This window comes from Bombina bombina, chromosome 8 (genome assembly GCF_027579735.1).
Source record: "Bombina bombina isolate aBomBom1 chromosome 8, aBomBom1.pri, whole genome shotgun sequence".
NCBI lineage: Eukaryota > Metazoa > Chordata > Amphibia > Anura > Bombinatoridae > Bombina > Bombina bombina.
This window is the reverse complement of record NC_069506.1, coordinates 60,053,180-60,068,537: the sequence shown is the minus strand read 5'-3', so window position 1 is coordinate 60,068,537 and position 15,358 is coordinate 60,053,180. Positions and strand designations below refer to the sequence as shown.

The following is a 15,358-nucleotide window of genomic DNA, read 5'->3' as shown; positions in this document are numbered from 1 at the left end:
GTTATTTTAAATGGCACCGGAGTGTGCTGTTTTTTCTATCTCAGGCAGTATTTGGAAGAAGAAACTGCCTGCGTTTTATTCTATGATCTTAGCAGGCGTAACTAAGATCCACTGGCTGTTCTCGACATTCTGAGGAGTGGGATAACTTCAGAAACTGGGAATAGCATGCGGGGTCCTCCGCAAATGAGGTATGTGCAGTACATTATTTTCTGGGAATGGAATTGACTAAGAAAATACTGCTGTTACCATATGATGTAAGTACAGCCTTAAATGCAGTAGTAGCAACTGGTATCAGGCTGATAAATGTATGCGCAGTCGAGTTATATTCTAGGGACTAGAATTTGACTGAGAAAATACTGTTAACACTGAAATAATACTTAAGCCTTCTCTGCAGTGGTAGCGACTGGTAGCAGGCTTAGTGATAACTTTGCATGACATTGGAAAATGTTGTTTTTTAATAAAACGTTTACTGGCATGTTATTCGTTTTTGTGAGGTACTTTGGTGATAAATCTCTTTGGGCATGATTTTTTTTTCCACATGGCTAACATATATTTTCTGCATGGAAACCGTTATATCAGGGCTCCCACTGTTGTAATAGGAGTGGGAGGGACCTTGTTTTAGCGCCTTGTTGCGCAGTTAAAATTCTAACACAGTCTTCCTGCTTCTTCCTCCTTGATCCAGGACGTCTCTAGAGAGCTCAGGGGTCTGCAAAATTCATTTTTGAGGGAGGTAATCAGTCACAGCAGATCTGTGACAGTGTGTTTGACTGTGATTAAAAGCGTTAAATCTTAATTGATATCGGTTTTATCCGTTTTGGGTATTGAGGGGTTAATCATCCTTTTGCTAATGGGTGCAATCCTCTGCTAATAATACACTTCTTGTTAAGAATTGTTTAATTATATCTGTATTTTTGAAGCGCTGCAGCGTTTTTTATATTGCTTGTAAACTTATTGAAAGTGATTTCCAAGCTTGCTAGTTTCATTGCTAAGTCTGTTTAAACATGTCTGATTCAGAGGAAACTGTTTGTTCATCATGTTCAAAAGCCAATGTGGAGCCCAATAGAACGATGTGTACCAATTGTATTGATATTGCTTTGAATAAAAGTCAATCTGTACCGATAGAGAAACTATCACCAGACAACGAGGGGGAAGTTATGCCGCCTAACTCTCCTCACGTGTCAGTACCTGCGTCTCCCGCTCGGGAGATGCGTAAGATTGAGTCGCCAAGTACATCTAGGCCCTTACAAATCACTTTAAATGATATGGCTAATGTTATGAAAGAAGTATTATATAATATGCCCGAATTAAGGGGCAAGCGCGATAGCTCTGGGTTAAGGACAGAGCGCGTTGATGACACGAGAGCCATGTCTGATACTGCGTCACAATTTGCAGAACATGAGGACAGTGAGCTTCATTCTGTCGGTGACGGTTCTGATCCGGGGAGACCGGATTCAGAAATTTCAAATTTTAAATTTAAGCTTGAGAACCTCAGTGTGTTACTAGGGGAGGTATTAGCGGCTCTGAATGATTGCGACACGGTGGCAATTCCAGAGAAAATGTGTAGGTTGGATAGATACTATGCGGTACCGGTGTGTACTGACGTCTTTCCTATACCAAAAAGACTTACAGAAATTATTAGTAAGGAGTGGGATAGACCCGGGGTGTGCCATTTTCCCCTCCCCCGATATTTAGAAAAATGTTTCCTATAGACGCCACCACACGAGACTTATGGCAGACGGTCCCTAAGGTGGAGGGAGCAGTTTCTACTTTAGCCAAACGTACCACTATCCCGGTGGAGGATAGCTGTGCTTTCTCAGATCCAATGGATAAAAAATTAGAGGGTTATCTTAAGAAAATGTTTGTTCAACAGGGTTTTATATTGCAGCCTCTTGCATGCATTGCGCCTGTCACGGCTGCAGCGGCATTCTGGTTTGAGTCTCTGGAAGAGGCGATTCGCACAGCGCCATTGGATGAGGCTTTGAGCAAAGTTAGAACCCTTAAGCAAGCTAATGCGTTTGTTTCAGATGCCGTAGTACATCTAACCAAACTTACGGCTAAAAATTCCGAATTCGCCATACAGGCGCGCAGAGCGCTCTGGCTTAAATCCTGGTCAGCGGATGTAACTTCCAAATCTAAGCTACTTAACATTCCTTTCAAAGGGCAGACCTTATTCGGGCCCGGCTTGAAGGAAATTATTGCTGACATTACGGGAGGTAAGGGCCACGCCCTTCCTCAGGACAGGGCCAAACCAAAGGCCAAACAGTCTAATTTTCGTGCCTTTCGTAACTTCAAGGCAGGAGCAGCATCAACTTCCTCCGCTCCAAAACAGGAAGGAACTACTGCTCGTTACAGACAGGGTTGGAAAGGCAACCAGTCATGGAACAAGGGCAAGCAGGCCAGAAAGCCTACTCCCGCCCCTAAGACAGCATGAAGACAGGGCCCCCTATCCGGAGACGGATTTAGTGGGGGGCAGACTTTCTCTCTTCGCCCAGGCTTGGGCAAGAGATGTGCAGGATCCCTGGACGTTGAAGATTATATCTCAGGGATACCTTCTGGATTTCAAAACCTCTCCTCCACAAGGGAGGTTCCATCTATCGAGGTTATTAACAAACCTAGTAAAGAGAGAGGCATTTCTACAATGTGTACAAGACCTCTTAATCATGGGAGTGATCCACTCAGTTCCGCGATCGGAACAGGGACAAGGATTTTACTCAAATCTATTTGTGGTTCCCAAAAAAGAGCGAACCTTCAGACCAATCTTGGACTTAAAGATCTTAAACAAATTCCTAAGGGTACCATTGTTCAAGATGGAAACCATTCGAACCATCCTACCCATGATCCAAGAGGGTCAATATATGACCACAGTGGACTTAAAGGATGCTTACCTTCACATACCGATTCACAAAGATCATTATCGGTACCTAAGGTTTGCCTTTCTAGACAGGCATTACCAGTTTGTGGCTCTTCCCTTCGGGTTAGCCACGGCCCCGAGAATTTTTACGAAGGTTCTGGGCTCACTTCTGGCGGTACTAAGACTAAGAGGCATAGCGGTGGCTCCGTACCTAGACGACATTCTGATACAAGCGTCAAGTTTTCAAAATGCAAAGTCTCATACAGAGATAGTTCTAGCATTTCTGAGGTCACATGGGTGGAAAGTGAACGTGGAAAAGAGTTCTCTGTTACCACTCACAAGGGTTCCTTTTCTAGGGACTCTTATAGATTCTGTAGAGATGAAGATTTACCTGACAGAGTCCAGGTTATCAAAGATTCTCAATGCTTGCCGTGTCCTTCATTCCATTCCAAGCCCATCAGTAGCTCAGTGCATGGAGGTAATCGGCTTAATGGTCGCGGCAATGGACATAGTGCCATTTGCGCGCCTGCATCTCAGACTGCTGCAACTATGCATGCTCAGTCAATGGAACGGGGATTACTCAGATCTGTCCCCTTTGCTAAATCTGGACCAGGAGACCAGAGATTCTCTTCTCTGGTGGTTGTCATCGGTTCATCTGTCCAAAGGAATGACCTTTCGCAGACCAGATTGGACGATTGTAACAACGGATGCCAGCCTTCTAGGCTGGGGAGCAGTCTGGAATTCCCTGAAGGCTCAGGGATCGTGGATTCAGGAGGAGAAACTCCTTCCAATAAACATTCAATGCTCTTCTAGCTTGGCCTCAGTTAGCAAAACTGAGGTTCATCAGATTTCAGTCGGACAATATCACGACTGTGGCTTACATCAATCATCAAGGGGGAACCAGGAGTTCCCTAGCGATGTTGGAAGTCTCGAAAATAATTCGCTGGGCAGAGTATCACTCTTGCCACCTGTCAGCGATTTACATCCCAGGCGTGGAGAACTGGGAGGCGGATTTCCTAAATCGCCTGACTTTTCATCCGGGAGAGTGGGAACTTCACCCGGAGGTATTTGCTCAACTGATTCGTCGTTGGGGCAAACCGGATCTGGATCTCATGGCATCTCGCCAGAACGCGAAGCTTCCTTGTTACGGATCCAGGGACCCAGGAGCGGTGCTAGTAGATGCATTAGCAGCCCCTTGGGTTTTCAACATAGCTTATGTGTTTCCACCTTTTCCGTTGCTACCTCGACTGATTGCCAGGATCAAACAGGAGAGGGCATCGGTAATTCTGATAGCGCCTGCGTGGCCACGCAGGACCTGGTATGCAGACCTAGTGGACATGTCGTCCTGTCCACCATGGTCTCTACCTCTGAGGCAGGACCTTCTGATTCAGGGTCCTTTCAACCATCCAAACCTAATTTCTCTGAGGCTGACTGCCTGGAAATTGAACGCTTGATTCTATCAAAGCGTGGGTTTTCGGATTCGGTTATTGATACATTAATACAGGCTCAGAAACCTGTGACCAGAAAAATTTACCATAAGATATGGCGTAAATATTTATATTGATGCGAATCCAAAAGTTACTCATGGAGTAAGGTTACGATTCCTAGGATATTGGCTTTTCTACAAGAGGGTTTAGAAAAAGGTTTATCCGCTAGTTCGCTAAAGGGACAGATTTCCGCTCTGTCTATTCTTTTACACAAACGTCTGGCAGAGAATCCAGACGTCCAGGCTTTTTGTCAGGCTTTGGCTAGAATTAAGCCTGTGTTTAAAGCTGTTGCTCCTCCGTGGAGCTTAAACTTGGTTCTTAAAGTTCTTCACGGTGTTCCGTTTGAACCCCTTCATTCCCTTGATATTAAGCTTTTATCTTGGAAAGTTTTGTTTTTGATGGCTATTTCCTCGGCTCGAAGAGTCTCTGAGTTATCTGCCTTACATTGTGATTCTCCTTATCTGATCTTTCATTCAGACAAGGTAGTACTGCGTACTAAACCTGGGTTTTTACCTAAGGTTGTTTCTAACAGGAATATCAATCAAGAGATTGTTATTCCATCATTATGTCCTAATCCTTCTTCAAAGAAGGAACGTCTTTTGCATAATCTAGACGTGGTCCGTACTCTGAAGTTCTACTTACAAGCAACTAAAGATTTTAGACAAACTTCTTCTCTGTTTGTCGTTTACTCTGGACAGAGGAGAGGTCAAAGGGCTTCGGCTACCTCTCTCTTTGGCTTCGTAGCATAATACGTTTAGCCTATGAGACTGCTGGACAGCAGCCTCCTGAAAGAATTACAGCTCATTCCACTAGAGCTGTGGCTTCCACCTGGGCCTTTAAGAATGAGGCCTCTGTTGAACAGATTTGCAAGGCTGCAACTTGGTCTTCACTTCATACTTTTTCCAAATTTGAAACTTTCGCTTCTTCGGAGGCTGGTTTTGGGAGAAAGGTTCTACAGGCAGTGGTTCCTTCTGTTTAATGTTCCTGCCTTGTCCCTCCCATCATCCGTGTACTTAGCTTTGGTATTGGTATCCCATAAGTAATGGATGACCCGTGGACTGAACACACTTAACAAGAGAAAACATAATTTATGCTTACCTGATAAATTTATTTCTCTTGTAGTGTGTTCAGTCCACGGCCCGCCCTGTCCTTTTAAGTCAGGTTCTTTTTTTTTTTTTTTTTTTTTAATATTTTTTATTGAGGTTTCAAAAAGCAAATCACAATAAAAGAAGAAAATACAGTATGCACAATTAGTCATTACAAAGAATGCCAAATACATTACAATGTTGAGTATATACAGACAATCTAGGAAGGAGAACAAACATTAGTGACCAACACTAGATTACAGGTGTGATTTGCCAATTTAAACGTGAACCTTCTAATGAACTCCAGAGGCCTCTCCAGAACCTCAAACATAAGCAGAATAAAACAACTACCGAAGGTTAATATAGAATAAGAGAGACCACTTTTGGGCCTCAAACCAACCTCTTTTTTTATTTTTTATATTGGTTATAGGTAGAGTTATAAATATTATAGATAGATATTATAATATAATATGTGGGTATGTTGCATTTAGGAGGATATAGTGTAGTAATAAACAATAAGTTTGGGTTCAAAAACTTTAACTCTATTTGTAGGTAGAATTAGGATTAATAGAAGCAAAAACTTTAACTCTATTTGTAGGTAGTATTAGGATTAATAGAAGTGCGGCATAGGCTAGATAAGCCGCATAGTTAGCACTCCCGAACCAGGAGGTACATTATGGGGTGCGGGGGGAGGAGGTTATGTGTAAACATGACAGGTAGCATGAACCACAAATGTGCAGGACCAGCCTACACTAGACAAATATCCCAGACTTCAAGGTAAAGCTACTTAAGATAATGGAAAACAGATAAATATATTCTAGCCGCTATGCCACCAAACTCCAACATATCAGCTACATCACAGTCATACATACCAGGTTAGAGACAACCCTCCCTTCTGCTGTTTTTTCCTTCTTTTTTATTTTCCTTACTCTTTTCCACTCTTACCCTTCCTTCTCTTTTTTCCCTGGATGCAGGAACAGTATCGTATAATAAACGGCACGTGAGATTACTCAGGCTATATAAAGTTTTAACATTAAGGATCTAAGCATAAAGCAATAGACCAAGTAAGCCAGATTCAGAGAGTAGTGAGAAAATGTTTAAATATCATGCTCACACATTGGGCCAAATACTACTAGAAAATATGAACTTCCCAATCTCCCTATGTGAATATATTACTTTTAAGCTCTTAAGGAACTTGTTAGACTCTAGTAATGTGATACCTTATCTCTTAAAAGGCATAGGGAGCTATAAGTTAAATGGTAAAACCTTTCTCATTTATAGGTATAGATATATATATATATATATATATATATATATATATATATATATATATATATATATCTTCAGCAATTAAATCTTCTGCTGTCAGGCTGAAATACTTATCCAATTAGAGAAAAATAAACATAACTCCAAAGGAATAAGCAGGGCAATTGAGTAGGCATTATAGTGTAAATAGGGAATAAGATGTTTCTACAAACTTAAGATCTTTAAACCCTGCCGTCCAGACACGGGCCCTATGCCCAGACAACAGGCAAATCGATTGCAAAAATAAGTGTGTAACACAAGCAATTATTTACTTAACTTTCCCTAAGTTGATTAAATATCATTTAGAATGCCTATTATGCTAGAGAGGGGGTCTAAGTTAAAAGGTTAATCTAGAAGGAAATCAAAAAAAGGGGTGCCAAAGCCCTGAGTAGTGGTCAGCCATACTAGAGGAGCAGGTAGATAGATATAACCCAAGATAGGACTGAGTTATAAACAGTGTATCATAATTCAGGGTAGAGGCTGAGGAATAATATTACCAAGTTTAAGCAATAACACACGTCATTACATTCATACCATGGTGCTATTTTCTGTGAAAGCTGTATATATATAGAAAAATGTTGCATAACACTAGAGCAGAGCAGAATGGGAAGCTACATATAAGCTGCGTATAATTATTACAAACCTCTCTTCGATATAGGGCTGTCACGTAGAGATAAATGTAACATCTAACCCTGGAAATGGGTCACTAAATAAATAAGGTGTTGGCAGTGATATGGGGTAACCCTAATAAGCCTTTGCCATGACCAAAACTACTCAGATGAGGATATTAGCGCTTAATTCAGCATTGAGCATGATACCTTGCAGGTTATCCTGAAAGTCCAGAGGTTAGTTGGCCAACTTGTTTGTGATAAGATATAGGGAGAGTAATATGCTATAAGGGTTTTTTCTGCGTGTTATGCATCCCACAGACCCCATAACTATAAGTGTTAACGCTTGGAACATATATGCTAGCACCATCTACTTTAACTAACTATCTAAACAAACACAATTACCCTGGAACCCTGTGAGTAATGATATTAAAACTTAACAGCAGTTTTAGTGCATGAGATACTCAGGGCAACCCAAACATAATGAAATAATTAACTAAGGCAAAGTAGTGACACATAACAGCAAGTACCCAAAACAGGTCAGCCACAGAAGCCAGCAAAATACAGCTATAAAGTTCTCTGGGAGTGAAATAATAAGATATTGAGCTATAACAAAAGCTAACATTGGTTTAGGAGATCTTACAAACTTTCAGTACCCATGATAAAAGACTGAGAAAATCCTGCAGTCTACTTGGAGTGAATAAGCACAATAGAAATAATGGCAATTCTAGGTGTCAGACTCTAAGAATACAGTTATCCAATTAAACAAGGTCGCTAATACAATGAAATGACAATAAAGATTGTAAGGTAATAATAGTAAGGTAGTCCGGAAACAACATATGGGAGACCACAGGACACATTACAGGGTAAAGGTGAACAAGTGTTATTGAGGTATAAAAGCATAAACGCTGAAAATAGCAGAGTGAAGATGAGTGGAATACAGTTCGCCATGTTCCATTAAACAACCACTTCGCTCCAGTGGTCACAAGCAGAGCCGTCATTGTAAGATATGGCTGTGTCCACGTTAGACAGCAAAAGCCTCTTCCTGTATCTAGTAGTAGTTGTCCTGTATTAATACGTAGATGGTATGCCAGACAAAAGCTATTTTGCAAGACCGGAGGTTATAGAAAGCTCTGTAAGTTCCCCTCATCAGCTTTCCATGACTTATGTCCCATTTCAAAAATGCCGCACCACCAGGGTCCCAACTTGCTTTTTCCAATCCGGTCATAAGATGGTGCAGGGAGGCACCCCAATCCCCTTCATATTGATGCAAGGCCTCTGAAGCTGTGGGAGAGATATCGGTATTACCGCTAACACCGTTACTGGTCCAAGACGTCCGCAGCTGATCGCAAGGGTCACTGCCAGGCTCGCCCTTAAATGCTATTACTCGGCTTGCAGCAGCGGATGGTGTAAGAGCTCGGCCTTCATTTCTCAGATATCCTAGGTGATTAGGAGCAGGAGTTTTGTCCCCGGGGTTTGTCATAGCGATGCTTTGTTGTCGCATAGCTCCCTTACTCGTCGGGGCAGGAAGGAGTGAATAGGCTGCGTGAGTTGTAGGTGCCGGCTGAGGACCCACTGTAGCTTGGAAATTGAGTGTAGCCCTGCATCTCTTTAGAAAGCAGTATATCTCCTGCATAACGGACTCCGCATCCTCCATGCTCAAGTTAGGTAGCGAGCCCCTAGTTTGGGATTTAGAAGTATATCAGTCTTTGATAAATTGCGTTCGCAATTGAAGGCGTTGAGTAGGCCGCAAGATGGCTGCTACAGCACTCTGGATCAGTGGCAAACACGCCAAGGTTGTAAAATCAGATTATGAGGTGTTTCGTTCACGAAACTCAGTAGATGAGAGCAGCTGCAATCTCAGGTCATCATGAGTAGTCTGATGGGTTAATAAATGGGCACAGACGATCACTGGTTTTAGTTCTTATGTGATATATAGTGAGAGCTTCTGAAAAGTGCGACCGTCCAGTTTCACAGTTGGCTCCGTTTAAGGCAGGTTCTAAATTTTAAAATTATAACTCCAGTCACCACTGCACCTTATAGTTTCTCCTTTCTCGTCTTGTTTCGGTTGAATGACTGGATATGACATGTGAGGGGAGGAGCTATATAGCAGCTCTGCTTGGGTGATCCTCTTGCAACTTCCTGTTGGGAAGGAGAATATATCCCATAAGTAATGGATGACCCGTGGACTGAACACACTACAAGAGAAATAAATTTATCAGGTAAGCATAAATTATGTTATCCCCTGTGTAAGGAAGCAAACTATCAGGGATACTAGTATATGCCATATCCATGTGTAAGGAAACAAACTATCAGAGATATTGTATATGCCATATCCCCTGTGTAAGGAAACAAACTATCAGGGATACTAGTATATGCCATATCCATGTGTATTGAAACAAACTATCAGGGATACTAGTATATGCCATATCCATGTGTAAGGAAACAAACTATCAGGGATACTAGTATATGCCATATCCCCTGTGTAAGGAAGCAAACTATCAGGGATACTAGTATATGCCATATCCCTTGTGTAAGGAAACAAACTATCAGGGATACTAGTATATGCCATATCATGTGTAAGGAAATAATAAAGTATCAGGGATACTATTATATGCCATATCCCTATGTAAGGAACCAACAAAGTATCAGGGATACTAGTATATGCCATATCCCTGTGTAAGGAAACGATAAAGTATCAGGGATACCATTATATGCCATATCCCCTTTGTAAGGAAACAATAAAGTAAAAAAAGTGCGATCTGTTAGGGTTATTCAGAGCCCACTATGGGTCAGATTACAAGTGGTGCACTTTTTGTTCCCGCTTCTGCGCAAACACTGATGAAAGTAAACTTTTAACACAGGTGGGTTATTGCTCTTATTACAAGTCGAAAGTAAATTGTTTGCTCGCAGGCGAAATCCAATGTGCTCTAACTTCAGGTTTTCAGATATCGCAACAGTGTTAATTTCTCCCCATAGACTTCAATGGAGCACGCTTAAAAAAAAAGTAGTAACACATCACTTGAGCGCTAACCTGACACACATTAGGCCAACTGCGCTAAACCCATCGGAAGTTATGAATATTTCCCATTTCAGTTTTACTTTTATATAAATTTTATTTCTATATATGTCCGATATTTTTTTGTAAAATATATATTTATACCTATGTATATAAGCTGATATATACAGATATAGAATTACAAATACTAAGAACATTTTCTTCTAAGTGAAGAACGTTGGAATGTAAAATATGTACAGTAAAAACACAATAGAAAAAATTGGGCTAGATTACAAGTGGCACACTAATGCATCAACAACGTCATTAGGTCAGTGCAGGATGAACTTTCTTTACAAGGGGGATCTAAAAAAATGAGAAGAATTGTCAGGTAAATGGAAGATTTAATACGGGTGTGACGGACCCCGGATACCCCAACTGGGTATTTCCGCCAAAAGATCTTTCTTCCTCCCTGGAACCTGTAGCTGTATAACTGGAAAGTGATTATAGCAAGTAGACCACCCTAATAACCAGATAAGACCTGTATTAAGGTGAAACACGAAAAGACTTTGGGCTAGGTTACGAGTTGTGCGTTAGGGTTAAAAAGCAGCGTTGAGAGGTCCCAACGCTGCTTTTAAACACCCGCTGGTATTACGAGTCTTGCAGGTACAGGTGTACCGCTCATTTTTTTTGGCCGGACTCGGAAATACCGCAAATCCACTTACGTAAATTGCGTATCCTATATTTTCAATGTGACTTGCATAGCGCCTGTATTACGAGTCTGACCAAAAGTGAGTGTTAGACCCTCTCGTGTCATGACTCGTACCGCATTCTAAAGTCAGTAGTTAAGAGTTTTACACTACAATGCCGTAGCATAAAACTCTTAACTAAAGTGCTGAAAAGTACAGTAACACCCATAAACTATAAACCGAGGCCCCTCCACATAGCAAACACTATAATACAAATTTTAACCCCTAATCTGCCAAACCGGACATCGCTGCCACTAGAATAAATATATTAACCCCTAAACCGCCGCACTCCCACATCACAAACACTAGTTAAATATTATTAACCCCTAATCTGCCGTCCCTAACATCGCCGACACCTACCTACATTTATTAACCCCTAATCTGCCGCCCCCAACGTCGCCTCCACTATATTAAAATTATTAACCCCTAAACCTAAGTCTAACCCTAACACCCCCTAACAAATATAATTAAAATAAATCTAGTTTTAAATAGGAATAATTTAGTTAATTGTAGTAATTTTATTTAAATACTTACCTATAAAATAAACCCTAATCTAGCTACAATATAACTAATAGTTACATTGTAGCTAGCTTAGGGTTTGTTTTTATTTTACAGGCAAGTTTGTATTTATTTTAACTAGATACAATAGCTATTAAATAGTTATTAACTATTTAATAACTACCTAGTTAAAATAAAGACAAATTTACCTGTTAAATAAAACCTAACCTAAGTTACAATTACACCTAACAATACACTACAAATAAATTAATTACCTAAATTAAATACAGCTAATTACAATTAAATAAAACTGTCTAAAAGTACAAAAAAACAAACACTAAATTACAGAAAATAAAAATAATTACAAGTTTTTTAAACTAATTACACCTAATCTAATCCCCCTATCAAAATAAAAAAGCCCCCCAAAATAAAAAGCCCTACCCTACTCTAAATTAAAAATAGCCCTTAAAAGGGCCTTTTGCGGGGCATTGCCCCAAAGTAATCAGCTCTTTTACCTGAAAAAAAAAAAAAATTACAACCCCCCTCAACATTAAAACTCACCACCCACACACCCAACCCTACTCTAAAACCCACCCAATCCCCCCTTAAAAAACCTAACACTAACCCCCTGAAGATCACCTTACCGGGAGACGTCTTGACCCAACCGGGCCGGAGTCCTCAACGAAGCTGGGTAAAGTCTTCATCCAACCAGGCAAAAGTGGTCCTCCAGACGGGCAGAAGTCTTCATCCATCCGGCGCGGAGTGGGTCCATCTTCAAAACTTCAGACGCAGAGCATCCTCTTCTTTCCACAGCCGACGACTGAATGAAGGTTCCTTTAAATGACGTCATCCAAGATGGCGTCTCTTCAATTCCGATTGCCTGATAGAATTTTATCAGCCAATCAGAATTAAGGTAGAAAAAATCCTATTGGCTGATGCAATCAGCCAATAGGATTGAGCTGGCATTCTATTGGCTGTTCCAATCAGGTAATTACCTCTGAGGAAGAAGGATCAAAGCTACCATATCCCTTCAAAACGCGTCAGGACTTTGTATTTTACCCTATGCTTGCACAGAGTGCATACCCTACAGATAAAGCACCGTGTTCCTGCATTTGAGTATACGACAAATAGAGCTTTTAATTACCTCATATATATTGAGGTCCTTTGAGGTAAGCGTACATCTTTTTATCCAAATAAATTGTGTGATATTTTAAGACAGTTGCACTATTGCATGTCTTTTTTCTTCTATGGTTGTATACACTATGGGAACGAGCGGTGAGGAGAGAGACCACTGTTGAAAGACAAACCTCTATCTTGCAGCTGATACCGGGAAGGAGACTTATCTTAACACTACGCGGCACTTACCTCATGAGATAGAGGTGAAGGAGTGTAAGTAAGCTCCCAACGGGAACGTTGCTGAATGAGGATTTATCAACTATTATAGACTTGCTAATAGACATTGGACTGTATATACAGTAGATTTCAATTGTATTTCTTTTTTGTATTTTACTGGCATTTCATTCATAACTAGGATCTTTGGATATTAACAATTTATCTATAAATTTATAAGCATATTAGCGGCAGAGTGTTATACCAGCATTTGTAACATATATTGGACCTGTATTAACACATAATAATAATATTATTATTATTATTAGTATATGCACATATTCTATGTTATATAGACATTAGTCTTTAAATACATACACAAGCATATGTCATTATAGTATTACACTAGAGAGGAAACTGTCTATATCTAGACGACGGATTATTATTATTACAAATATTTTCCAGCGCATCAATATATATATTAAATCTCACAGATGTCTGGTTTGAGTATACTACTAGATTAATATTCTACAGTTCTATTGATAGGTTATATATAATTGATATACTTATACAGCCATCAATAATTGATTTTACATTTATCATTGATTATTTTTCTTACATATTATATTAGTATCTTTTGTACAGTATACGATTGCCTGATTGGATGTTATATCAACTGAACATAACAGATTTCCAACTATTAATCCATTAGCATATATTTGATTCTGGTCTTTTCCAGAGTGTTGCGCCACTAGAATCATATCCCAATACCCTTTCCCTTCATTTATACACACATATATATATATATATATATATATATATATATATATATATATATATATATATATATATATATATATATATATATATATATATATATATATATACATATATATACATATATACATATATACATATATATATACATACACACACACACACACACACATATTGGAACAAAGTCATTTTCTTGAGCACCTGTTTGAGTTTTCCACTGGAGAATGTGGGTGAGAGCACCGTGCGTATCCTCTTCCACTGATCATCCTCTGCGACAGTGATGGCGTTCTTCAATGGGCCGTTTAATCCAAATGTCTGAAAGAGCATAGGCAGGGGAGACCAGTTAAATGCCCAGTGGTGTCACACACAATTCATTTGTATAGGAGCCTATGGCTAAAATAGCATTTATCTTGGTGCTCAATACTCATGGGGATGTAGAACATTATAGCATTTATACTTCAGTGCAATGAGTGCAAAAGTCTACAGTCACCTTCAGCTTAAAGGGAAGAAAGCCTCAGCTATGATAGGCTTAATGTAACACCCTCCAACATCACATTCGTCACAATAACTCTAGTCACTTACTGTAAACACTCAGCGATGCAGAACTTACCCTCCTGTTCGTGAAGAGCGTAAAACATTCCTTCACCAGAACAGCTTTAATGATCATCGGATCCATAACAGCAAGAACTGGCTGCCGCCCATCATAGAGCCTGGGGACAAAGGACAGAGTCAGTATTTGCATTGTCACATATAGTAATGATGTTTTTTATGATGTTGTGTCCAGTAACTAGTCCGGGCTGGGGTCGTCTGTCTGAGGATACTTCACATGCGCTACAGGCCGGAGTAAGGTTGCGTGTAATTTGTCTGTTATGGTGAACAGGTAACAGCAGAACTCACCCCCAGATCTTCCCGTATTTGTTGAAGCATTCAGTGTCAAATTGCATGAGCCCCTGTAACAGCAGATGGTGTCGCAAAATTACTTACATACAATGCACTCAATAACTAGTACAACAAAATTCAGGTTACTCACTTTCTTATTTTCATGGAATGTCCCGATAAATGGTAAAGGTTTTGGACCAGGAATTCCATACTGCTTGAAAAATCTATAAGGCCAGATTCCGTACCTGAAGGCAAAGCAGAAAATACTAGTCTGTAAGAACTATAATGTATGTAATGTAACGTCAGACTGTATCACACGGTATGTACTGCACGTAATGTAACGTCAGACTGTATCACACGGTATGTACTGCACGTAATGTAACGTCAGACTGTATCACACCTTATGTACTGCACGTAATGTAACGTCAGACTGTATCACACGGTATGTACTGCACGTAATGTAACGTCAGACTGTATCACACGGTATGTACTGCACGTAATGTAACGTCAGACTGTATCACACCTTATGTACTGCACGTAATGTAACGTCAGACTGTATCACACGTATGTACTGCACCTAATGTAACGTCAGACTGTATCACAGTCTGTACAGTACATAATGTAACGTCAGACTGTACGTAATGAATGTAATATAATGTCAGACTGTATCACACGGTATGTACTGCATGTAATGTAACGTCAGACTGTATCACACGGTATGTACTGTACATAATGTAATGTCAGACTGTATCACACGGTATGTACTGCACGTAATGTAACGTCAGACTGTATCAC

General features: G+C 40.1%; 1 protein-coding gene across 1 annotated transcript in view; it reads right to left on the bottom strand.

The window, feature by feature from the left end:
* LOC128638440 (cytochrome P450 3A29) overlaps positions 1-15,358 on the bottom strand; it is an 89,318-nt gene that overhangs the window by 61,303 nt on the left and 12,657 nt on the right. Inside the window, exons 2-5 of the mRNA XM_053690391.1 lie at positions 14,715-14,808; positions 14,582-14,634; positions 14,295-14,394; positions 13,886-13,999 (exon numbers count right to left, since the gene is read on the bottom strand). Coding sequence (XP_053546366.1) covers positions 13,886-13,999; positions 14,295-14,394; positions 14,582-14,634; positions 14,715-14,808 — 361 coding nt within the window. The remainder of the gene's footprint in view (positions 1-13,885; positions 14,000-14,294; positions 14,395-14,581; positions 14,635-14,714; positions 14,809-15,358) is intronic.